This window comes from Pelodiscus sinensis, chromosome 6 (assembly GCF_052426305.1).
Source record: "Pelodiscus sinensis isolate ZL-2025 chromosome 6, ASM5242630v1, whole genome shotgun sequence".
Taxonomy (NCBI): Eukaryota; Metazoa; Chordata; order Testudines; family Trionychidae; genus Pelodiscus; species Pelodiscus sinensis.
Window position 1 is genome coordinate 114,610,427 of NC_143057.1, and position 27,989 is coordinate 114,638,415.

Here is a 27,989-nt window from a genome sequence, read left to right on the forward strand (position 1 = left end):
ACAAGCCTGTATGTCTATCCATAGTTTATATGGTTTGCAGTGTGATTCTTTTAAAAAGCTATCAAACCATCCAACTATGGGAAATGAATACATTATTGCAGGAACACTGATAGCAAAAAGGAACATGAAAACAAGAAAGTGTATATTGTCAGCACAAAATATATTGCCACTCTGGAACTGTGCGCTCTTTTTTCTGAATATTTTAGAATGTTTAGGCCTCATAAATATTTGCATAATGTATCTTTTCCCCCCAGATGGCTCATTTAGATAAATGAATCTTATGGCACATAATTCTGAAATAATCTTCTGCTACTTCCCACCACTTTATCAAAACTATTTCCTCTCCCACAAAAAAAAAAAAAAAAAAAAGGAGTTCATTAAAAAAATTGCTCTGCTCATTCTTCTCATCATTTCAATGAAACCATCAGTATAAAAATGATAATGTTGCCAAGGGAGGGACCTTAGTACTAAAGGGTAAGAAAACAGAAAACGGAACATGACTTTCCCATCTATAGCCTAGCTAAAGTTCAGGGAGAGAAAGTCTGCTACAGTCTGCTGATGCCTTATTCTCAGTTCTAGCTATTGCTGTCTGCCTAGTCTGCTAGTTTTCTTACTAATGGTTAAATACCTACACATAAAAAGCACCTCTCTCCGTTATATGAGAAAGAGATAACTTATTTTATGATTTCTTCTCTTTACATAAAAGGTGGTTAAAACACTCATGGTTAAGTCTAATTGGACTACAGCTATGATTTAATTAGCTAGATTGAAATAAAATGGTGCTCACACATCCCATACTATGCTTACTAATACATTTACAATAAACTTAAGAGAAAATAAGAGAGAAAATCCTATCCATATTGGTTTTGCCTATCTACATACAACAAAACTTATTCATAGTATTCTAAAACGCTGCATATTTGACTTTTCAGACTTTTTTTTTTAGTTTCAGTCTCACTTCAAAGGATTGCTGGGGATTGTTTTGAGCACTATGTGGATGCTATATAGTAGAAATCCTTTGAATAAAATTTTGTTTGAATGAAATGGAATCTGCTCTATCTATTCCTCAATAGCTAATCTACTTTGGTGGTCAACATGACTTTGGTGCCCTTAGTCAAGTTTCAAGTGGACATGTAATCATTTAATAAACATCAGTACAATACCTGGCACTAATTTGGCAATATTAATGCATGTACTACTCAAACTAGTGCCACATGCAGTCTGTGGATGGAGAATTTCTGTGACTAGTACTTTTCACAGCTTACATAGACCACTCCTATAAAGAATTTATACAGTAATATGAAATTACAGAAAAAGTCCAAGGAAGGATGGTTTACTGTAAATTGTATCACTTTAGATTCAAATATATTTACTAGAAAGATCTTAATTTACTTTCCAGTTCCTGTTTTATATAGAAAAGTAGTGCTCCTCATCCAAAAATCCACATGTATTTAGCAATCACTTGAGATTCAAGTAGGTTTACTTATGCAGTTTATATGAACAATGACGTATCCATCATTTAGATACAAGTCAGTATTCCCCTCTGACATATCTAAAATGTGCGCCTGAGTGAATAAATAGATGTATTACCCCAATAACCTTTTGGGAAGCCTTTGCTAGGACCTTTACAACATTTAGTTAACGCCACCTGAATCATTTATTCCAACATCTTTGAAAATCTGTCCTAAATGAAACACCCATATTATACACTGGTTGTCTACACTGAATACAAGTAGTGTCTGAGTTCCCCAATGGGCACTAGCAAACTACCAGTATGAGAGCTGTAAATGACTCCAATATTATTCTTTCCCACCAAGGGTGTGTCCAGACTCCATGCCTCCGTCGACGGAGGCATGTAGATTAGCGAGATCGGAAGAGGGAAATGAAGCCGCGATTAAAATAATCGCGGCTTCATTTAAATTTAAATGGCTGCCCCGATCTGCCGATCAGCTGTTTGTCGGCAGATCGGGAGAGTCTGGACGCGATGCCCCGACAAAGAAGCCTTTCTTCATCGACACAGGTAAACCTGGTTTCACGAGGCTTACCTGTGTCGATGAAGAAAGGCTTCTTTGTCGGGGCATCGCGTCCAGACTCTCCCGATCTGCCGACAAACAGCTGATCGGCAGATCGGGGCAGCCATTTAAATTTAAATGAAGCCGCGATTATTTTAATCGCGGCTTCATTTCCCTCTTCCGATCTCGCTAATCTACATGCCTCCGTCGACGGAGGCATGGAGTCTGGACACAGCCCAAGTGGTGAATATACTCAGTACAACTGACATGACACATTTCTTCTAAGAATCTGAAGAATATCAAAATGAATAAGAAGTAAGGGAATGAAGACTGCTGTGTGCATCATAATATAGGTTGAGTTGCTGTTGAGTTGGGGCAGTCCTGACACTGGAAGTCTTCTATCCAAGTGGGGAATAACCATTAGGCAGATAGCTACAATAAGAAGTTAGTGGATATTATAAACCATATCCTGGAATCTGTGTTTCCCATTTCCTTTTCTATTTTTTTAATTGAAGGCTGTCAGCTTGCTCTGATTTGTGTTAAACATACTCACTTTATGCAAACTACTGTATAATCCACATCTGAGTGAAGTTCATCATTCACTTCACAGAGAATCTAAAAAAAAAACTAATCAAACTGAAGCTCAATCACTCTTGTCAAAGCTTGAACCAAACAGAAACTTTGAAGCAAAAGGGTAGAGACTGATCCAATGAACTCTGTCATTAATTTATGTTATAATAATAGAATAGTAAGACTTTCCACAAAAACTTTTAAGCTTCATGCTTCTCATTTTCCTGTCATTTATTAAACAGTATACACCAAATATGATGCTCAGGATGGTCCATTTCAGGGACACAATTCCACTTCCTAGAATTTTCCTTGACCGAACAAGAAAGCAAGTCAAACCCAACGTATTATCAATTCCATTTTTTTCAAATGATGATAATGAAACTAGACATTTTATAGGTTTATAAAAGGTATCAGCCTAACATTTTTGTCAAGCTCTTTGCTGCAGAAAGTGCTCCTGCACGGTTCAATAAATGTACACCCAGTACTGTAGTGCAAAATACTTTGACAGAAACAAGAAACCACTTATGCCATTACAGCATATATTTATGCAGTCTTGAACTTATAGCTTGAAAGTTAAAAGATCGTGCTCAGAAGCACTCAGCTACAAGTATTTCTGTCTGCTCTTCTAGTAACAAAACTAGATGTGAAAATCCAACAACAAATTTAAAAGTATTAAGGTCAAAGTATGAATCACGAAAAACTCCTACCAGAAAAATGACAGTGCTTCCACAGGAAAGCCAATGTTATGAAAAAGTCCTGGTCCTCTTAGGAGCATAATCATGACTGGTTTTCTAAATTTTTTTACAACCTGTTTGGAGGATCTGTGTGCGCAGGGGGGAAGAGGAGAGGAATCTGTCACTTTTACTCTACAAAACCAGTCAGCACTATACAGAAAGTCCCCTTTTATTTTGTGTTTTCCTAGCTTTTTGTCTTCTGTCTTCAGAATATGTTTAGCTCCCTGATGATGCTATGGCAAATAAATGAATAATATGCAAACATCCATAATATATTAATGATGAGATAGTACTATGACATGGATATTTCTTGCTTTATTATTCAACAATCACAGAAGTTGCCAGCTGATACAAGCACAGCACCTGTAGAGTGATATTTAAGAGCCTTTCACACCATATTTTTGAAATCATTCTTATGGCGAGGATTCTCAGGAAAGCTTAATGCCCATAGCTGGGACCAGATTTCAAGAAAGCTCAATGCCTGAGCTCTTTTGAAAACCTAGCTCTTATTCAGGTGCTTCAGGGGGAATAAACTCTTGAAAAGTGGCCCCGATATGGATACTGAGCACTTGAAAATATGACTCTAAGCTCTTTCAATATATAACCTCCTATGTGGGGCATAAGGTACAACTTTTGTGGGATTTAATATAAATAGCATAAATATGTTTTCTTTCAGGATTTATTTATGTATTTGTTACTCAGTGAAACAGTTTAGCAACAGCAGATGCCAATATCTATAGGAAAACAACAAAACAAAAAACCCAACTACAAATAAACCCACACTCCATGGTAAAATGAAAAGTAATGCCAGCTTTTTGAATGGGTCATTTTGAGGGGTTTTTAATAGCTGCATTTCATGACTTTACCTTTATGAAAAAAAATTAAAAATCAGGCACTAATAGGAAATAGCTATGGCAGGTGCTGACTGGTGTCTAGAAAGCTGTTCAGGGCATATATGCTAAAATTTTGGTGTGTACTCAACTCACCTAAGTAGGGTTTCACCATTTACACTTCAAGATATATACATCAGTGCTAGGGGACCATGCAGTGGAAGTAGTCTACAAGAAGTGGGCTGTGTCCATGAAAGCTCATGATACCACCTACATGTTTTGTTAGTCTGGTAGCATTTTAAAGACTATTGGTGTTTTTTAAGTTTCTCCTGTACAGACTAACTCAGCTACCTCTCTAAAGCATCATAATAAGGTTAGACTTAGCCTAAATTCCCATAAATTTACCTTGTTTCCATTGGGTCAGAAGAAATTTTAAAGGGCTTTGAGTTTTTTAAAACATCTGTAGTAATTAAATGTCAAAACAATGAGATAGACAAACACCATTCTTCCCATTTTATAGTTGGAGAAAGATAGGATGTAGGGCCAGAGCTGTCTTAATTTATACCTGTTAAGGAGCTGTCACAGTCTTGATCTGGAACTGATCTCTCAGGTATGATGAACTGCCAGTTTCACTAATTGACAAAGTCATTCAGATAATTTAGATCTTGCCAGTCCACATTCTTAACTACAAATCTATCCTAGCTATTTTGAAGGACAATAGGCACTGAGGCTGTGTCTAGACTACATGTCTCTGTCATCAGAGGCATGTAGATTAGACACATAGGCAAAGGCAAATGAAGCCGCGATTTAAATGATCGCGGCTTCATTTAAATTTACATGGCTGCCGCACTGAGCCGACAAACAGCTGATCAGCTGTTTGTCTGCTCAGCACGCTAGTCTGGACGCTCCCCTGCCGACATCAAAGCCCTTTGTTGGCAGCCCCGTTATTCCTCGTGGGATGAGGTTTACCGGGGCTGCTGACAAAGGGCTTTGATGTCGGCAGGGGAGCGTCCAGACTAGTGCACTGAGCCGACAAACAGCTGATTAGCTGTTTGTCGGTCAGCGCAGCAGCCATGTAAATTTAAATGAAGCCGCGATCATTTAAATCGTGGCTTCATTTGCCTTTGCCAAAACAACAAATCTACATGGCTCTGTCGACGGAGCCATGTAGTTTAGACATACCCTTAGAGTGCCACTCTTAAGATCTTGCCAATAATAATACATCATAGGAAAACAGAATTTGGTAATTTAGGCCCATTTCCTGTAATTTTTGCACAAACAGTCTGTTGTGCCCAAAATGTAATAAATTGCAAGATCCATTAAATGGATTGCATTCTTTTTTACTCTAAAGTATAAGAAGTGATTTATAAATATCAAATCAATTCCTGAATGAAGAAAAACTTGGAATGCCATGAAAAATGACGTTTTCTCTTGCATCATGTAGAATAGTACTGAAAATGTCAAAAAGGCATAGAATCAACATACATAACAGAATAGTAACAATTAATTTGATGGAATAGGTAGCTTGTAACTAAATATATTGTGTTCTATTAGAATGTACTACATTTTATTATTTTACCATGGATGTCAACACATACTCATAATTATTCTGAGTTGCGGCCAGCTACAATAAATCTTAGTAAAGTTTAGCATACAGTCACAATTTTAAAATGTAGCTATGTAGAAGATCCTAGCAGTTAACTAATTTCCATTTTGACCTGATTTTCAAAATGTGTGTTCAGCTGCAAACCCTGCAACTGAAAGCAGACAACCATTTGTATGAGCAAATTAGTTCTAAAACAGCATACAAAACCAATTTTGAAAATCAGTCTGAGTCAAGATGGTGTAGTTGCTAAGCAACAGCATTAAAAGAGTGTATGATTCTTTTTTGTTTGTACATTCCTATCTCCTGTTGCTTATTTCTCGGGAGGGGAGGAAGAGAATAAATATTTAAATTGGAATTTAATAACTGTTTTTGTTTTTTAATTACACCACATTGAAAAATTAATGAATAATATTAGTTCTTCTAAAGAATAAGAGATTCAAACAAGAGATAATTATGCATCTGTATGCATAGTCATGGACATCTGTAAGGTCAGAATGAGTGGGAGGTACAGCAAATGAAACTATGTTCCTTCTGCATGTATACCTGGCCAAATCCTGCCTCTGAAATAGTGAAAAAAGTCTGCTGTGATCAAGCATTAGCAGCATAAGGCCCTTCATTTTGACCCTCATGAGCCAAACATCAGTGTAGTACAAAAAAAATTATACAATTTACATCAGGGAAGGGCAATAATTTTTGCAGGAAGGCCACGAGGACTTTTCGTACGTGGTCATGGACTAGCTCCACCCCTGAAGAGGAGAGACCTAGGGCAAAAGGACAGGGCTGGGAACTAGCCTCTCCCCAGAGTTGTCTGGGGCTGGAGGTTTAGAATTAAAAACACAGCAATGAGCTCCCAGCTCCCAGCCGTGCTGCTACCACATTGCCACTATTTAAAGAGCTCGTGGCTCTGGTCCCTGCTGGGGTAACACTGCAACTGGGAGCCATGTGTCATTTAAATGGGATCCTGCTGTCCGAGCTACCACCTGGAAATTCGATGGCATGGGCAGGAGGATATAAATAGAAAGCAGCCAGATGCAGTCTATGGGCTGGATCAAAGTGTTAGGCCAGCTGGATCTGGCCCCTGGGCTACATCTTGCCCAGCCCTGATTTACAGCTTAATTTTTGAGCATGGGAAAAGGCCTTAAATATTAAACAATGGTAAAAATTTGAAGAACACGTACATGACTTAGTGCAGGCCTTAATAGCATCGCTGGAGTCAATCTAGTTTGAGTTACCGCAGTGTTTCCACTGCTAGAGGCTGATAGAACAAACTCACCCATTGACTATCCTCACTCTTCTCAATCCAGTGGAGTACCAGAGTTGACAGCAGCACAATTGGGGTCGATTTAGTGGGCCTTTAGTAGACCACTAAATCAACCCCTGTGAGATCAATACCTGGAGACTGGTGCTGCAGGGAAGTGTAGACAAGGCCTTAGGAACCTAACAGACAGATTTTTAAAGACCCAAAGAACAGTTAGGCTCCTATCTCTCTCAGAAAGTTGTGTGGCAGCCATTCCCCTTTTGTGCCTAAGTCCCATTTTCAAAAAATGACCTAGGTGCCTAGTACTTTAATTCCCATCCAACATCCACCTATATCCAATCAATAAAGTTTTCTTTAGTTGAGGCAAACTTGAAACACAGACTCTAAGCGGAGATATCTTCATAACGTCTCTGATCCCCTCTATTTTTCCACACACTTCTGCTTTTCTCCTTTCCTTTTTTCCCCCCTGCTTCTTATCAGAAGCACCTGGGATGCAAACAAATCACAAGAAGATTTACTCATGACCAAAACCTGTCAGATTCTCCCAAAGTGATCTGCCTTTACTTGAGAATCTTATATAAAGGCAGCTCACGTATGGGGGTAGAAGAGTAAAACTTCCTTCACAGCTTTAATAAAAACTGAGAGTCAACAAATATAGCATTCTGTATGACACAAAGTCTACAATTTTTAGTTACTTTAAAAAATTCTAGGAGAGGACTTCATATTTTAAGATCAATGCAGGGCATATTGCCAATAGCAATGCTTTCTGTGACATTTTTAGTACCTTCATCTGTATCAACTTCATAATCTTCTCATTTTCTCCATAAGCATGATGCAACAGTCATTCTCAAGGAAACATTACAGCCACTCAATGAAATGCATAAAACACATTCTACCGCTGTCCAAATGGTGTTTACTGGATAGAAAATAACTGTTCCTGTGGCGCCCTTAAAGTCTATTGATCACATAATATGTATTTTAAAAATTGTCTAAATAAGAGAAAACAAAGATGAAAAGAAGTATTGATCCCTCCAGTTCAGCCTGTGCCTTTTGGAAGGACTAGCTGCATTTTAGTAGGTATAGTGTTGAATTGCCAGCAGTCCTCCTATATTTATCCATTCTGTTTCATGTTTGCAGCTCTTGCTCCTTCACTGAGCATGGGGAGCCTATGCCACTTCCCAACAGGACAGTGCAAAATATGTTCTCAATACCCAAGCTAAATACATTATTTGTGCATCACTCATGCCAAATCTCAAGCATATTTTCAGAGGGATAGCCATGTTAGTTTGTAAATGAAAAAAATCTTAAAAAACAACAAATAGTCCTGCAGCACCTTAGGGTACATCTACACAGCAGCTTATTTTGAAATAAACTATTCTGGATACCCTTTCTTCCCCCCCAAAATAGCTTATTTTGAAATAGCACATCTACACTACAGGAGAGCCTCAAAATTAGTCCAAGGCAGCACACCCACATTAGGAAAGCCTATCTCGATTTAGAGCCCCAGGAGGCATTGGGGAGTAATTACTTTGAATGGCCATGGAGAAGAGCTATTTCAAAATAGCAGCAGTGGAGCATCCATTCTACTCCTATTTCAAAATAGCTATTTCAGAATAAGCGTTATTCCTCGTGGAATGAGGTTTGCAGATTTTGAAATAAGCCGCCTGTTATTTCAAAATTATTTCAAAATAACATAATTGCTGTGTAGACACTCGCATTGTTATTTTAAAATAACGGCCGTTATTCCAAAATACAGTGCTGTGTAAATACACCCTTAGAGACTAATAAAAAATATAGATATCATGAGTTTTCATGGGCACAGCCCACTTCTTTGGATGAATTGAGTTAAGGGGTCCAGAGTAGAACTAAATAGTAGAGAAAGTGAGGGTATGGAGAGGAAAAGAGAAGGAAAAAAATGGGGAAAAATATTGTTAAATAGCGAGCCCATGCTAAATGAAGCTAATAGAGTGGGCTGTAAGTACCCAGTGCTTAGTGTTTTTTGTCATTAGGGTGTGGAATGTAGCAGCCCATCCAGTTCATGTCTGTTCAGACCTCATTTCCAGGTGTCACAACTGTAAATGAAACCAAGTTCTGCAGTGTCTCTCTCAAGTTGGTTTTTGAAATTGCTTTGTAATAATATAGTCACTTTTAGATCCATTAGTGAGTTCTCAGGCATGTTAAAATATTTCCTACAGGTTTCTGTGTGTTATCATTTTCAGTATCTGATTTGCATCCATTAATCCTGTGTCATACAGGTTGTCCATTTTGGCCAATATACATGGCAGAAAGGCATTGCTGGCACTTAATGGCATAGATCACATTGGTAGATGTGCAGTTATATGAGTCTCTGATGTGGTGGCTTGTATGGTTAGGTCCTGTGATGATGTCACTTGTATAGATGTATGGACAGAGTTGTCACTGGAGTTGCATGCAGGGGTGGGTTCCTGAATAAGTATGATGAAGGTGTGCTGCATGTTTGCTGGAAAGAATTTGTTTCAGGTTAGGAGGTAGTCTGTAGGCGAGGATTGGCCGGTCTCCCACGGCCTGTGAGAGTTAGGGGTCATTTTCCAGGATAGGTTGTAGATTGTTACTCGTGTGCTGGAAGGGTTTAAGTTGAGGGCTGTAAGTGATGACCAGTGGTGTTCTGTTGTTTTCTTTGGTGGGCCTATCTTGAAGAAGCTGATGCCTGAGTCCTCGTTTGGCTCTGTCAATCTGTTTTTTCACTTCCCCATGTGGGTATTTAAGTTTTAAGAATGCTTGATATAGATCCTATAGCTGTTTGTCTGTGTCTGGGGGATTGGACCAAATCTGGAACTGAACCTGCTTCAGCTAATTGCTAAATAATTAACAATTGGTCACATGCAGAACATTCAACGATATTGGATGAACAGACTAATATGAGATCCTTAAGTCATCCTACCATGCCTAGGTAAAGAGGGACAGCTCCCCAGCTGGTTTAAATTGTCATCACTTCAGAAATCTCAATATAATTATGCCCATTTCTTCGAGTTGAAGATCTACTTCAGGATGTTTCTTTGTCAGGAATTCAAGAAGAGCAAATGATATTTTACAGTGCTGGAACTATTTTATCATTGTTGTTTAGTAACAAAGTGTATCCTTGGACATATTTTTCATATCTGTGCTAGATGGAATTTTACATATATAAATGGCTCAAGACTTGTGGGTAAGTTCAAAAGATGCTTCTGTCGCTTTCATATATAATTGTCTGGCTTTAGTACCAAGCATCTCACACAACATTATTTCAACATAGGGCTTTCTTCCTTGCATTTACTCTATTTCTAAATTATTCTCACACAGGAACATGCTCCATGCCTCCATTAGTCAGTATTTTACATCCATTTGATCTGTGCACACAAATTCTGGCCACAGAAGTTGTAGAAGTGGAAATGAAGACAAAGAACAAACATTGGCTTGACCATCCTTTGCAATACCAACCACCTCTTGGTCTCAGCAAACTAACCTAGCCTTGCTGGAGACTTGGCTCATAACAACAGGGAGGATCATATTTCTTGCTGGAAAAGAAAACTGATGCAAAAAACAGTTGATCTTAAGCACTAAAATGTGCTTGGTTATATGGCTGTAGTTTGAATGCATTTTCTAAGTTGTCTCTATATAGATTATAATTCTTTCTGCCAACATCACATTTGGACACAATCTTCTACTTTTGCTGACCACTTCTCTCTAGTCAGTGACAAAGCTATGCAAATCCAGTGTCCTGACCTAGCACTGCTGTGTAACTGTTGACCTCTGTATTGTTTCTGGAGGAGACATTTACAGGATTTTTAAATCACAGAGAGAGAATAATAATTATGTTATATACAATAATCTTAACCCAATTAAAAGTAGCTTTGAAAGCCAAATGCATTTTTATTATTGCCCTGAAAACGTCACAGTACTATGCAATTGTTTATTTGATGAAAAAATCTTCTTAATTTTCAAAAGGCCATGTATGCCTTCCTGGAGTTTACAGTCACAATTCTAATTCTATATTGTTTGAAATTGGACAGTCACATATGTTTTCCACTGGAAAATACAGAATTTAGAAACATGCATTCATCACAATAATTGCTAGCAAAACTCAGGTCCCAATACAGCAGCTGGGTTTGGCAATCCCATCGCTCAATAACATAGCACTATGCTGAAATCAATGTGATTCCATGCAGAATGAAAGATCTTTGCTTGATGAGTGCTATAATCCAGCTCTCCTCAGGCCTGATCTTCTAAACAGAAATGTCTAACAAGCTTTTATTCAAGCTTTAAATTCACCTCCAAAAGATTAAACAGGAAAATTGTCAATTCCAAAAAGACGAATGTTTCTGAAAGCTTAAGAAGATCTAAAAAGAAGGAATTATAATGGACATTGATTAGCAAACTTCCCATAGCAGTCATCTTGCCAGTTACTGTCATCATTAAACATCTGTTTTTACTTAGCCTAGTCCTCTAAAAATCATTTCCAAGTATGCAAATGATTTATAAAGCTAGATGGTAATATTTACTGGACTTTTAAACTTTCCATTGAATAAGGAGACATGACTAACATCCTACCAAAAAGGATTTGTACATGAAATATTCAGTTAAAAATGTAGCAACAAATATGATTTAGCCTTTCCAGCAACTTCATTCCTCTATGTGTTTTTACCATTATGGCCAGGATAGGTGAGGGGTTGTTTTAAGATCCTCAAAAGAAGTAATACATAGGATATTCTCAGTGAAAGATACTCATTTCTCTGCCAGATAGTCTTTTATGTTTGAAATAATGAAGCTACCACCCTGTCATGTGACGTAACTAACTTTGATCTAGCATTGGCCCACTCACATAGCCTTCAGGAAAGATGTAATTATTGGAGTGTTTAATTCTTGTGTCTGACATGTGTAAAATGTTTTGTCAGCCCTTCTCTCTAGAATATACTCTCACACAAATGGTTTACATTAAAGCAATAATTTATTTCTAATAAACAATGGATGCTTTACAGCAAAATATGCATTTGAAATTCACAGTTTTTGTTAGATAAATAACTTGTTTTTTAAAGAAAATATACAGATTTATCCTCCACTAATGGGAAATGAATAAAACCATCAATTAGCTATTATATGTCCATAATTAAGGTAATGGAATGAGCAACTCTAATAAACTTTGCAGCAATTTCCTACTTCTGGAGATGAATTTACCAAATATATATGTCCAATTTTTATGAAAATAAGGATATATGGGGATTTCTATTGCCCACTATTATTACATGTGTAGTTTTTGCTGAATATTTTACATAATCACTGTAGCAATACAAACATAATACCTGTTGCTAATCAATATGATGCATGGCATTAATTTAAATCTGCCACTCTTCAGGCTTATGAAAACAAATTACCAAACTTTTAAAAGTTGAACCTCCACAAATTACACCCATATTTCATTAGCTTATATGACTAGACATTTATGCAAACCCTGCCCCCCACAACTTCACTTGATTGTTTTGCATGCACAATGTTTGTATTAGCACTTATTATGCATTTTGCATGCAATTGGATATTTCCATGCCAAATTTAATTGTTATTCTCACTGCGTCATGATTGTGCTATCTTTTACCTTGGTAGGTGCTCAATAAGTAACAAGTGCCACCTTTTGAAACTTCTCTAGCTTTCTCATATGATCATTATCACTGTAGTATCTGAATCCAAGTCTGTATCCAAAATTGCATTAACACTCCCCATTACATATTTTTCTCCGTATAAGCATGAAAATAAATATAAACTTATAATGCATTTTAGCATAACCTTATTATATACTTATACAGAGTCATAGTCAAGCCATAGTTAAGTACATTACATAGAATAAACACGCAGTGAGATTTTTCAAGTCCCAAAAGGATTTGGATGTGAAATTTCCATTAATTTTCATACATGGCTTTGTAATTTCAGCCTAGTCCATGCCATGGGATCCTATAATCTACTATATCGGGAAAAAAAATAAGATTCACATAATAGATAGGTGTTCCATAATCCACAAATAAATACAGAGCTGTATAATTTCACTGTTGGTTTCCAATTAGCATCTTTCAGCAAAGCTAAATAAGCACTTTATCCCAGAAGTCTTCTTCTGTTTCTGGGTTTGAATATTTGCAAACTGGAAATGCAGGTTTACAATAAATAATTAAAGTGAACTTTTGCAATTATAAAGTCATTTTTAATTTTCATTCTCTAACTAATAAGACACTGTATTGTATTAATGTACCTAGAGCAACAGAATGAAAGTTTCCATCATGTATAATTACTATAACATTGCATTATGATTTGATAAAAGGATATTGTTATACAAGCATTGAATATCCTATAATCCAAATTTGGGCTCTGCTCTTTAATGAAAGTATTTTTATGCATAAGCTTTAAAACCAAAAAGCAAAATGAACAGTGCATTGAAATTATGCTATTGTTTGACAAAGTATTATCTGTGTATTTTCTTAAATCTTATTGAATAATGCAAATGCAGTGTGGTATTGTGCTCCGATTAAAAAAAATCACTTCTCAGAATTTAATATAATTCTGGTTCTATTAAAATTTGACACAATAAGGGAGAAAAGTCTATTTCAAATTTTCTAAGACATCCTTCCTCATGTTTCTCAGACAACACATTTTGCTAGTTAGCCTATATACTTCTCTTCTGAAACAAGGGAGAAAACGTTTTTATGTAGTAGGTAACATAGGAAATCCACACTGCATCATTGCTCAGTGGATGGAATGGAAGATGACTTTCCAAACTTGGGGATGGGGAACAACAACATATTTTTGCTTGAATTTCTGATCTTCAACCCAAGGGTTGTTAAAGCCTTTCCACTAAAAGCAACACTGCAGGAACATAATACCTAATGTGAAAGCAAGACAACAGAGCAATAACTAAAACAGAAAGCAGTAAGCCAGTTTCTGTAAGCAATACTATAGTTATGCACAACCTTGCAAAAAATAAGATTGCAGATCACTTATATATCCATTTGCAATGATATAAACAAGAAAAAGCAGGTAACAGAATGGAGAAACTTGGGTCTTGACACTAAAAATAATCTGTCAGTACACTTAAACCTCCGTACTCTAGGGGTTCCTAATCCTAAACAGGGGAGCCGATAGCATCCATGGGCCGCTGATCAAGGTGGAGGAAGGGGGCCAGGCTCCAAGTTCCGGAAGCGTTAGGGCCAGGGCAGCCAGCCCTCAGAGGCACATAGATCACATGGTGCAGCTGAGAGGCCTTGGCCCCTTAGAATCACCAATTACCGAGACAACTGTCCCTTTTACCACCACCTACCCCATCCTGAAACACCCATGATACAGAGGAGGAAGTGGTTCTGCACGCTGCCACTCCCTCTCCCCACAACTAGGGAAATGGTGGTACACAGAGCCTCTTTTGGGGGTGATACCAGGGACAGTAGGGAGCACAGAGCCACATACACCCACAGGAGCAGAACATCAGGTAAGTGCCCTGCCCTCAACCCTTCATGCTTCATTCCTGCAGCCCCCTCCCTGACTCAGCAAAATCTTTAATCCAGCATACCCTGTTTCCCAGATTAAAGAGGTTCATGTGTAATTACAAAACAAGGACATTGAAAGAAGCTTTATTCTATTGTTTGATGTTCCCCCATGAGATATATTCATATTGTGCATATATCATTTCTAGGTGGCCGAAAATCTTTTTCAAAGTGAGAACCATACCTGTTTGCAGATAAGTACACGGAGACCTGCAGAGGAAGGACTTATAAGCACTAATAGTTATCGACATTCTTGGAAAAACAAAAGGGTTCCTCTTGCATAGAGCATGGAAATCTGTACTCACCCATAACTGTGAGTTCTGCAGAGGCACTACTGTTCTCATTCTTGTAGGTGACAATGCAAGTGTATGTCCCAGAGTCATCATCAGTCACATTAGAAATAAGTAAGTTACTGCCAGCCAATAATGAATACTTTTTGGATCTGTAACATTGACAAAAGACACCCATGTTCACATTAAACTATCACCATATACATAGAAAAGTACTCAAGATCCAAATGTACTCCATAAACTATTCTTAGCTGGCTTGCTCTGACCTTATAATGTTGTTATTAAATGTTATAATTAAATTGTGAATGTCATTCTGATTTAAATAGCATTTCATAAAAGCAGACATTTATGGTCATGTTCTGCCCTCAGATGTGCATGCAAAGCTGCAAATGAACAAAACAAGGGTTTCATGAGCACATCCAGTCTTCTTAGTACTTAAAATGAAAGCCTGACCTCTTCAAAAGTGCATCAAACTGACAACACTTAGAATGGTAGTTAATGTTTGTCTTCACTTCACACTGGGAAATGAAATTTCATTATATAAAAGACGCATGCATGAAATACCTGACAGGAATGACTTCATCTCCTCGCATCCATATGAAGGTAGGCATGGGATACCCAGAGACACAACATTCAAGAACGGCGTCTTTTCCCTCAACAGCTACAACATTTAACGGTCTCTGCAGGAAAAATGGCTGTCGGTGCAAACCTGGATCTATGAAAGAAAAAAAGAGAGTTATCATAAAATGCTGTTTGTTTTCAGAACAGGGAATCAAAACAGCCTATTAATAATGGACCAAAGGAACTCAGGTCTTCAAGTGTTCTCTCTGAAGAGGAAAAGAAAACAGCAATAAAGAAGTGTAGAATGGGACATGGAATGGAGGTGTTTGAAACTGAGGTGATGTTATCATTCTGAATAGTTGTAGAAGTATTCTTTAGAGATTGGAATCAGAGCTGGGTCTTGGGAGGGCCACAGAAAATGTTGCACTCAGGGCAAGAAGAGAGAAAGTGATGAATAAGGACATCAGAAAAGCTGGAGTCAAGGTAGTCACAGTATTTTGAAGGTCATGATAAGCAGGTTTAAATATATCAAGAATAAATTAAATCCTAGTAATGGTGCAGATCAAACAACAGACAATGATGAGAAAATTATGCATCACAATACATAAAAGGCAGAAGAATCCAGTAAATATTTTTGTTGTATACTTGAAAAGAAGCTAGTTGATATACTTCCATATTACAGTGATAATTAAACATCCTTTATTCCATCACAAATTATGGATAATGTTAACTTTAATAATGGCTATTTAACATCTTGTTTAACCATTTTAAAAAATATTTCCAGATAACAGCATCAAAAATAGGATGAAGTTTCAAAATGCTATTAACTAGAGGTAATCATGAAACAGAACATTGTTTTATATTAAAGACACAGTATATTATATTTAGGATCTGTTATTTTACTTGTTTTTTCTCTTCCTTCATTTATGCCTAGCCAAATTTTTGACACAGTTAAAGTGTATCAGATACACGTAGCTTAATGAACACATTAATAACAATGAAATAGCTAAATTAGTGTTCTTTTTAAACTTGAAAATGCTTATCTGAATGTTAAAATTTTCAAATTCAATGTAACCCTGGATTTATTCAGCCTTGCTTTGATGATAACTCCAAATTATGTCTTAAATGATTTAGATACACAGAACATTAAGTTGATTTATTCAAATTTCTCTTGGTCCAGAATTTTAACAACAGGAGGCTTATGTTGCACACCTTTGTCCACCTGCATTCACATATGGAAACAGCAATGCAAATGGTCACCTGCGAAGGCAATCACCCAGTTTCTCAGTACACATTTGTAGGGCCTTCCTTAGCATTTAAGGAGCCATACAAAGGACTCATGAAACTGGCACTGTTACACCCAACAAAAGACCTAGGGGTGACAATTTTTTTAGACATGTGATTTTATAATCTTTAGCAACACACCAATGAAATATTTTTAAAGCAAACTTTAAACTAAGGTCTTGTAGACTAACCAATAAATACAGAAACTGACAGCATAGACCTGGGGTTGGCAAATGCCTGTTAAATGACTTCATGACCTCCTGAATGGCTCTTCCACAGTTTCAATGTCTGCTAAAAGGTCTGGCAGGCTTTTTCACTTTTAAGTTAACTAGATCATCTCCAGAGGAAGCAGAGGCACAGAACAGAGATAGGAAGGGAGGAGGGGTGGATATTAAGATTCAGTGGTACCCCAAATTTTTCGATGCCCTACTCAGCTGCCTAGTCTGCATATGGGTAGGGATAGTTCTGCACATATATATAATACAATTGCACAATTGTGCTTCTGCTTTTTTTTTCCAGAAATGTGCTCTTTACTTTCATCCAATTTCTATTTGCCTGACTTACCTTCCCTACCTGTTTCCTAGCATGACTGCTTCTTTTATCTCCTGTAGTATCGAAATTTGCCACATGGTGCCTACACTCAGCCCAGCTGCTCCCGTTCCCTCCCTGTCTCAACTACTGCTTTTACTTCTTAATGTACAAATTGCCTGACATGAGATGGAGATACTGTGCTGTGTGGTAACAAAAGCTTGTACTTCATCATTTCAATGTCCTGCCCCAGTAAGACCTTATACATGAAAGTCTGGACCTCTTTCTGAACTTTTCTTTCCTGCTTAACCACAGAAAAGCCATATGAAAAAGCAGCACTACCCAATATCTGTATTTCATTTGGAAGTCCACTTCAAAAGCAGATACAAATGATAAGTGAGTCATTCTTGAAGCATCAGCAAAATTGAATGAAATCTCTATCTATCTGTGCGAGGGAGTGTAGGGGACAGCCAAAGACTGTATCAGAATGAAACAAAGATCTTAATAGAAATGTAAGCGGGGGAATGGTCCCGCTATTGTGGGGAACTTTCCTGGCTTCTATACCACCCCGGTGAAATGGACCAGCGAAAGGATCTGAGTCCCCGCTCCCACTTCCTTTACCCCACGGCCTCCCTGATCCTGAGGGCTCCCCCTCCCCTCTCCTGAGTAGCAGAGCCCTTGAAACCCCAACAAGGCTGGGCCCAGGTTTCCTGGGCCTTAATCCCCGACCTTGTAGTCACTGGGGGCAGGAGTTAGGGTGTCCCCACTCCGAGGTGCTCTCTTTACACTGCAGGCCTTCTTGGCCCAGTGATCACTTCATAAGGTTCAAAGCAAATACAATTTATTAAACATCAACTGGTTAAAGAGAAAAGAATAAGAAAAAATGAGAATGGTTAAATGAGAACACACAGCCCTGCTCTGTAGCACAGGGACATCAAAACAGCAGTCTTCAGAGTGTAAGGACAGTCCACAGTCTCTTTCTTAGAGGCCTTGGATATGCTGCAGGGGGGGCTACAGGCTGGACTCTCGAGGTCCCTTCCATTTCTAGTATTCTATGATACTGTGAAACCAGAGTCATGTTTTATGTCTACATCATGTCTCATTTATGAGGGTTGTGATGAATTTAATCTTGGAGTGGCAATTAGGTGGCCTGTGAGCCAGACACAGTTCACTATGGTTAGCCTTTGGCACACCACCAGTCCCTTTATTACCTGACTATTCAGAGGTACTGCTGCTTGCAGGTCCCATTGGCTGTCATTCTTAGCCAATAGGAACTGCAGGAATCAGTGGCTTGCCCCATGCTACTTCCTGTAGCTCCCATTGGCCAGAAACTGCAGCCAATGGGAGCTGGGAGCAGCTGTACTGTGGATGGTCAAATAAATTAAACTTTATCAGTGTCTGGTGGTCCACTAGTGACTAACTCTGATGAATTGCATCTGGCCGGCAGGCCGCTAATTATCCACCCTTCATTTAATCTCATATCAAATGGAATTTAGACAGGAATAATTCAGAATCTGTTTACTGTCCCTCCTCCTGAGCCTATGAAGAATGAATTACAAAGGAAAGTGCAGGAAATTTCACTCATTCAACTACAGAAATGGAGAGTGCCTGGCAGGAGACAGACATTGTCACTACCGTATTTCAGCTATGCTGTACATTATTGCTATGAAAATTGGGTCTTGTTCTGCATGATGACCTATTCCGCTGATCAGCAGTACACAATCTCCTTTTGCACTGAATTACTTTTGCACTACACTCCATTAGTAAGAGTTGTTCAGCTGAAAGAGAACTATCATGTCATATTTATGAATTTTGCTCCACATGTTTGGCTAATACTGTATATCAGTTATTTGTTATGATGTTATTTTCTTATTGAAGCAGTTTTTCTATTGAAAACTGCAGAACAGAGATTCCTTTAATAGGACATTAATGTCTGTAAGTGCTCATAGTCACATTTCTAAATTTGATTAGAAGAGATAAAGTTTTATACTTTCTAAAAGCCAATTTTTCTCTCCCCTGTCACAGAGGCAAGGACAAACCAATTCCCTGACCTGATCTCACCGGCATGCCCAGAGGCTGTATAGTTAATCCTACTGAGAAAGCAAGGGTTATGTGTGAGCAACGATAGAGAAATGTGTCATTAAAGCGATACTGATCTGTCAATATATAGAATGCATTAAAGAGCATAACCACAATGTGGTAACTTGTTTGGGATTGTGCTTTTTTAAAATACATTGTCCCAGAAAGAAATTCAGGCCTGACTTAGCTGACCTATAGGATATTATAGGAACCTATGTGACTAAGCAATAAATAGGTAAAAAGATAATAACATTTTCACTGAGACCCATCAAGGTATTCTTTTTGCTGCAGTATTTGCAAAATACACTTAAAAACTGCCAGGGAGGCATTGTCAACTAATAGTAGGAAGAAGGGATTAGGAGTGAGCTTGGCTACAGACTTGCTGTGTAACCTAGGACCACCAGTTTCCCTGAACTTTTATGGGAATAAAAATATAAGTATAAATAAACATAACACTTTCATTATGATTGGGGTTACTACTTTTAGCTGTTTAGATAGAGGTTTTTTTTTTAATTAAGTGTACCAGATTTTTGTCAAGAAAACAGATATTTTGGAAAAGCTTCTTCTGCTGCCATTTAATTTTCAGTGGCAAAATGTTACAGAATGAGGAACTGTAATATAGCTACATTGTCCCATATCCTTAACAAATTATGAATCCATACCATCAAGGAAATAGGAATGTAAACATACATAATTCCTTTGATCCTACTCAGCATTCTCCTCTTTATTCATTCAGGGATTGCATTAGCTATTTTGGCCTCAGGGTCACACTGAAAGTTCATGATTACCATCACCCCCACATCTTTTTCAGAGTTACTGCTTTCCAGGAGTCCACTCATCCTGTAAAAATAACCTGCATTCATTGTTCCTAGGTGTATGCCTTTACATTTGGCCATATTGAAATATTTAGTATATATTGAAATATGTATTGTTTACTCATGCCCACCTTCCCAAACAATCCAAATTGCTTTGTATTAGTTGCTGGTCCTCTCTATTATATATCACTTCACCAGTCTTTGGGTCATCTGAAACTTTATCAGTAATGATTTCATGTTGCATTTTATTAATAAAAATATTAAAGTAGCACAGGGCCATAAACCCATCCCTGCAGGATTCCACTAGAAACACATCTGTTCAATGATGATTCCCCATTTGCAATTGCATTTTTAGACCTATCAGTTAGCCAGTTCTTCATCCAAATCTGAGGAATTGTCCCAGTTTGAGGTGTCATTGAGGAGGTTTTGGAACAAACTGATAAACTTAACAGTAACAAGTCATTGGGACCAAATGGCATTCACCCAAAAGTTCTGAAAGACCTCAAATGTGAAATTGCGGAACTATTAGCTGCGGTTTGTAACCTATCCTTTAAATCAGCTTCTGTACCTAACGACTGGAAGATAGCTAATGTGACGCCAATATTTAAAAAAGGCTCTCCAGGTGATCATGGCAATTACAGATCAGTGGGAATAATGTCAGTACCAGCAAATTAGTTGAAACTATAGTAAAGAATACAATTTTCAGACACAGATGAACATAATCTGTTGGTGGAAAGTCAACATGGTTTCTGTAAAGGGAAATCATGCCCTACTAATCTACTAGAGTTCTTTGAGGGGGTCAACAAACATGTGGACAAGGGGAATCCAGTGGATAAAGTATACTTAGATTTTCAAAAAGCTTTTGACAAGGTCCCTCCCCATAGGCTCTTAAGTAAAGTAAGTTGGCATGGGATAAGAGGAAAGGTCCTTTCGTGGATTGATAACTGGTTAAAAGACAGGAAAAAAAGAGTAGGAATAAATGGTGAGTTTTCAGAATGGAGAGAGGGAACTAGTGCTGTCCCCCAAAGGTCTATCTTGGGACCAGTCCTATTCAACTTATTTCTTATATTCATTTAATGTTCACCACATTGACTTTGTGTCGTTCTAGTTTCTTAATCCAAATACCATGTGGTACCCAATCAAATAGCTTACAGAATCATAGAATACTAGGACTGGAAGGGACCTTGAGAGGTCATTGAGTCCAGCCCCCCCGCCCTCATGGCAGGATCAAGCACTGTCTAGACCGGTGGTCACCAACAGGTCGATCGCGGTCGACTGGTCGATCGCGAGGCCTCGACCAGTCAATCGCAAGGCGTCCTGTTCACCCCACCCCCATTTCCCTCCCACCCCCGGGGAACCCCACTACTTACCTGAAGTAAAAATGGAGGTAATGTCGGCTTCCAGAAGTGCGCTAGCTACTCTGCCAGGTGTACTGTGGGAGGGAGCATCGGCTCCCTGCACTACACAGGAGGGGTGAGTCTGCCCCTGGGGAGGCGTGCATGGGGGGGTTGGCCCTAGGGCAGGCACGCACGGGGCTTCCCTGCACCAGGGCGGGGGCTTAGCGCCGGGGCAAGAGCATGCAGGGCTTCCCTGCGCGGGGGGGAGGGGTTGGCCCCAGGGCAGGTGCACACGGATTCCCTCCGCCACGGGGGGAGGGAGGAGAAGGTCGGCCCTGAGGCAGGCACGCGCTGGTTTCCCTCTTGGGGGGGAATCCTGGGAGGAGGCAGATGTAGGAGACTCTTTGCCTCCACTGGCACCCCACTCCCCAGCTACAGAACGCTGTCCCCACTCACGTCCCCACTCCCGTCCCCACTCCCCGAACTCTGTCTCTATTCCCGTCCCCACTCCCTGAACTCTGTCCCCACTGGCACTCTGTCCCCTGCTGCAGAACCCTGTCCTCTGCCCTCCCAGCACCCTGTTCCCTCTCCCCTGCCCCCAGCCGCAGAACTCTGTCCCCACAAAATGTATAGTTATAAATGCTTCATTTTAGATTTAAATAGCATGAATAAAAAACAGACCATTTATTTCATAACTATAAACACAGGATTTTAATTTTATATATTGCATAATTTAAAATTAAACTGTTTATGAGAGTGTGTAGGTAAGGGTTGAGGATAGCAGGTGATGGACAGGAGGAGAATAGAGAGGGCAGGGCTTCAAGGAAGGGGTGGGGCGGTAGGTCTTCGTCTGTTCTGAGATTTAAAAAGCGATCTTGGGTGTAAAAAGGTTGGAGACCACTGGTCTAGACCATCCATGATAGACATTTATCTAACCTACTCTTAAATATCTGAACAGAGGGAGATTTCACAACCTCCCTGGGCAATTTATTCCAGTGTTTAACCACCCTGACAGTTAGGAACTTTTCCTAATGTCTAACCTAAACCTCCCTTGCTTCAGTTTAAGCCCATTGCTTCTTGTTCTATCCTCAGAGACCAAGATGAAGTTTTCTCCCTCCTCCTTATGACACCCTTTTAGATACCTGAAAACTGCTATCATGTCCCCCCTCAATCTTCTCTTTTCCAAACTAAACAAACCCAATTCTTTCAACCTCCCTTCATAGGTCATGTTCTCTAGATCTTTAATCATTCTTGTGACTCTCCAATTTCTCCACATCTTTCTTGAAATGCGGTGCCCAGAACTGGACACAATACTCCAACTGAGGCCTAACCAGCACAGAGTAGAGCGGAAGAATGACTTCTCGTGTCTTGCTTACAACACACCTGTTAATGCATCCCAGAATCATGTTTGCTTTTTTTGCAACAACATCACACTGTTGACCCTCTTCCCAGACTGTTCCCCTTGACCTCTCTCTTCCCCATCCTTCTCTGAGCTTGCATATCACAAATGAGCTATCTGCAGTCCTCCAGGTGTTCTGGAGGGTAGGGGGAAGAGTTGCTGAGCCCGGGGCCCAACTTTTCTCTATGAGTGCTCTAGCCTGGGATCACACCCGGGTATGTAGGACTGCACATGTTGCCAGACACATGAAGTTCAACCTTAAACTATGGACATCCAACCTATACATAATGTACATTAACACTACTGCCATGATCAAGCAAACTTACCAAAAGTAAGCACATCAAAAATTAAACTTAGTTTGACAAATTCTGTCTTCAATCCATGTTGAATGGCATTAAGAACATTACTCTCCTTTAATTCTTAATTGATTCCTGTATCAGCTTTTCCTTACTTTGCCCTGGATCAATGTCAAGCTGACAGGTCTGTAATTACCCACCTCATCTTCTTTATCTTTTTAAAACACTGACATAATATTAGCTGTCTTCCAATTTTTGGAACTTCCGCAGTGTTCCATGATTTATTGAAAATCATCACCAACAGTCCAGAGAGCTCCTTGGTCATCTCTTAAAATTGACAGATGCATGTTTTATCTGTACCTGCTGATTTAAAACATATAACTTTTTAACATCTCCTAACCTATTGTTGGAATGGAAAGTATTTCATCACCATCATATAATATGACTTCATTGTCTGTCTTTTAAAAAAAAAACCAAATACAGAATAGCAATATTTAATGAACGCTTCTGCCTTCTCTGCATTAATATTGGCAATTGTTCCTTTCTATTGAGCAAGGGACAAGTACTATTGTTAGGATCCCTTTTGTTCCTCATATATTTTAAACACTCATTGTCCTAAACTCTGCTGGCTACTGAATTTGTCTTATGCATCTCTTATCAATTGTTTTTGGAATTCCTAGCACCTCATTTATATTAGTCACTATAAACTTTCCCTTTTGTGTATTCAATATATATCAAATACATAGAAAGAGAGTTTTTATTTCCCCTTTAAGCCAGACTTATTTTCTAACCAATCTCTCTCAGTTTTGGCTTTTGAAGCATCTTGTAAAATATATTTAAATAGTTCACAATTATCACTTGCCTTTTTCTATTTAAATCCTTTCATTCAGCTGATCTAGCTCATAGTTGTTTTCCAGTGCACCTTTCATAGCGATAGCTGTGTCCACTATACCTTCCCTACTCGAATCTTTGGTCCTGTTCCTTGCATCAAGGCTTGCGTAGGGAGCATTCTAAAATTGCCTATGGCTGCCTTCCTCAGTTCTTGAAGAGCAAGAAGTCTCTCTGAGTCACACCATAGATTTTAGAATAGAGCCCATTACAGAAGGGAGACAACATTCTCAGGAACCCTCACGCACAGCCCCTTCTTCTAAACCTGTGCACATCCTGCTTAATTCTGGACAATTATTGGAAAACTACTGGCCCACATTGAAAAGATGCTCTGGTCATGAACTGGTGAGGTAGCAGTTCCTATACCACTCCCCCACTCTCCAGCTTCAGTGCACATGTACCTAAAGTAAAAGTGTATGAGCTTCTTCTTTTATACCCCCAAAATCATAGCTATAAAACACAGACGGTCCAGGACTGCAGAAGGGTGAAGATGAGCATTATGCAACCTTTACATGTCTCACCTGTGGATGTCTCCCACACCTAACCCAGTATTTCTAACCTTCCAGCTCTCCTATGGCAGAAGAAATATTTTTACCATTTAACTTCTGGCAGTTTTAATTGTTAAAGCTGTAATGTTATTATGCAGCATAAAATAGCTTTGTCATTGCAAAGCAATTGCCACTCCAAGGCTGTGGCAGGGTATTCCTTTTGATTGCTCTGCAAGCATATTGTCCAAAATTGATGTAAAGTGCAAAGAATTCGTCTCCTCTTGTCTGCGTCCCCATATTTGTATACCAATCTGTTCCCCTTCTACTGACAATCTTCGGTCAAGGTAGATCATCTTCCACCTAGTCAGAGATCAAGAAGTTCATCCTTTACACTGGGCCTTCAGATAACAAATTGTATTTCAAATTCATTCAGAAACAAATTACATGATAATATTAATGCTCTACTTCTGACCTAAGTCTGTTCATTGAATACCTTAAGCACAAAAATCAATCCTATCCAAACTGATCACAAGGAACTAAATTTACTTAATAAAAAAGAAAAAAACCCCATCTGGCAACAAGCCAAGGAGCTTTGATCAAACAAGGAAAATCAGAAGTTTCCAGGTAGCCATTCGTTATTGCACTTATGGCTCTATTGCTTCTGGCTTTGTTTATATATGTGTGTGTGTGTGTGTGTGTGTGTGTGTGTGTATGTATATATATGTATGTATGTATGTATATATTGTGGCAGGGTCAGGCTAGAGAGCTGCTGCAGAGAGGGAAAAAGGCAGCCCCAAAGGGTAAAAAAACCTGCAAGTAGAAGCAGAGAACTGCAGGCCAATTAGATGCAGATGGGAGGGAGCTGGCTCAGGCAGATTTAAGGCCAGCTGATTTCTCTGCTGGCTGACTGACAGCCTTTAAAAGTCTCAGCAGTGGGAAGCTTGGGAGGGGTGTGAGAGGACAGAAGAGAGCTGGTGGAGAGACAGAGAGGAAGAAGTTTGAGACAACAATCTGTAACAGCCTTAGGTGGAGGCACCTAGGGAGGGAGTCTGAGGAGGTGTGGCCGGGCTCCTGACCACAGGGACCTGCTGCAAAACCCAAACTCTGGGGTTAGGAGTGAGAGGCCCTGCCCAGTGGTGGCTTGGATAAGAGGGGCCCATGCCACTATCTATATAAATATATATATACACACACACACACACACACACACACACACACCAATTCTATGCTAAAAGTGATACGCTGACTTGGTATACAGGCAGTCCCCGACTTACGTGGATCCGACTTATGTCGGATCCACACTTACGAACGGGGCTTTCTCGCCCCGGAAGTCGGGACGAGAAAGCCCCATTGGTAAGCTGCTCCGGTGCCCCTGGTCTGCTGGAGACCGTCTCCAGCAGACCAGGGGCACCGGGCGGGTTTCCGCGCCTCTGAGGCTTTGCCAGAGCAAAGCCTCAGAGGCGCTGGGAACCGCTGCTGCTGCCGCTTCAATCTGGGTGCCTGTGGTCTGCTGGGGACCGTCTCCAGCAGACCACAGGCTCCCGGACTGAAGCCGCAGCCCCCCCCCCCCCCCCAGCAGACCAGGCTTTTGTTTTGGACTCTGGGGCAGAGCAGCTGGGGCGCTGCCGATTGGTCCTGCAGCGCCCGCTCTGGGCACTACTGGACCAACCCGGCAGCACCCCAGCTGCTCTGCCCCAGGTCCTGATTCAGCCGCTGCTGGTCAGTTTCAGCAGCGGCTGAATCAGGACGCCTGGGGCAGAGCAGATGGGGTGCTGCTAGGTTGGTCCAATAGCACCCAGGAGCGGCGCTACTGGAGCAACCCAGCAGCACCCCAGCTGCTCTGCCCCAGGTGTCCCCAAGTCAGCTTCTGCTGAAACTGACCAGCGCTGACTACAGGAAGCCCCAGGCAGAGTTGCTCTGCCCCGGGCTTCCTGGAATCAGCTGCTGATCAGTTTCAGCAGCAGCTGACTTGGGGACGCCTGGGGTTCTTAAGTTGATTCTGTATGTAAGTCAGAACTGTTGGTCAGTTTCATCAGTGTCTGAATCTGGACGCCAGTTTTGACTTACATACAGATTCAACTTAAGAACAAACCTACAGTCCCTATCTTGTACGTAACCCGGGGACTGCCTGTATATGCCTACATCGGTGTTTATTTCCCCTTCCTTCTGCATATATGCTGTAAATAGTGATATTTCTTTGTTACATATTGAATAGCAAATGGGTTGGTGTATTCAGAACAGCATCCCATTATATTCTCTAAGTATCACAGACTACTTTTCTATCTATAACATTTTACACCATGTCTAGAAAAATATTCACGTATGGGTGGATGGTTATTTACAGCCAGGAATGAAATTCAGGACACTATTTTGTTAAAGGTTAGCATAAAGCTAGCTTGGAAATACACATTAATTATATAAAGATTTTGTGTGTCACATAAAAGAGACTTTCATACTGGAAAAAGATTAAACCACATCAGGTTAATAATATAGATTTATAGTTCTGTGTTAGGTATCAGAGGGATAGCTGTGTTAGTCTGAATCTGCAAAAGCGACGAGGAGTCCTGTGGCACCTTATAGACTAACTGAAGTGTAGAAGCATAAGCTTTCGAGGGCAAAGACCCACTTCGTCAGATGCATCTGACGAAGTGGGTCTTTTCCCTTGAAAGCTTATGCTCCTACACTTCAGTTAGTCTATAAGATGCCACAGGACTCCTCGTCGCTTTTATAGTTCTGTGTTGTGCTTCTATAAATTTCAACCCCATTATGGCTAAATAGCGAGAAAGCTTTTCTCTCCCTCAAACAACAGTCTCCCATTCCTACATGATACTTCTGTGAAGTCAAAATCCTAATTTTATTTTTTCTAATTAGAATATTTAGTCAAATTTTCTTCTAACACCTTAAAAACCATGCCAGCACTCTGATCCCAAACCCTGCACTCAGATGAGAAACCTCACAGATCTTGGCATGTTCAATTAATGTCTGAGGGTATGTCTACACAGCAGAGTTTTTCAGAAAAATGGCTGTTTTTCAGAAAAAACTTCACTTTCATCCACAGTGCAATTGCGTATTTTCAAAACAAAAAAAAATCAAAAGAAGAGAGGGGTTTTTTCCGACATTGGTAAACCTCTTTCTACAAGGAACAAGCCTTTTCCTGAAAGAGCTCTTTTGTAAAAAGGCATATGTGACAGGGAAGAGGGAGTTCTTTCGAAAGAAGAGTAAAGAGGAAAAAGCGCAGGTGCCCTGGTGGCTACGCCATCCATACTAATCACAGCTTAAATGTGATATAGCAGCCATTCAGTGTGGACGCTATCTTTTGAAAAAGCAGATAGCTTTTTCAATGCACTTCTGCTGTGTAGACACCCTCTTTCAGAAGAAGTTTTTTCAGAAGATCTCTTCTGGAAAAGCTTCTTCCAAAAGAAGCCTACAGTCTAGACATAGCCTGAGTTGGAGGATTAGATCCCAGACAAGGCACATAAGTA

The 27,989-nt window shown here is 39.6% G+C and overlaps 1 protein-coding gene across 4 annotated transcripts in view; it reads right to left on the reverse strand.

The window, feature by feature from the left end:
- DCC (DCC netrin 1 receptor) overlaps positions 1–27,989 on the reverse strand; it is a 999,406-nt gene that overhangs the window by 494,272 nt on the left and 477,145 nt on the right. For all 4 annotated transcript variants that reach the window (XM_075932654.2, XM_075932652.2, XM_075932653.2 and 1 more), the window contains exons 4-5: positions 15,397–15,547; positions 14,848–14,984 (exon numbers count right to left, since the gene is read on the reverse strand). In XM_075932654.2, the coding sequence (XP_075788769.2) occupies positions 14,848–14,984; positions 15,397–15,547 (288 nt within the window). The remainder of the gene's footprint in view (positions 1–14,847; positions 14,985–15,396; positions 15,548–27,989) is intronic.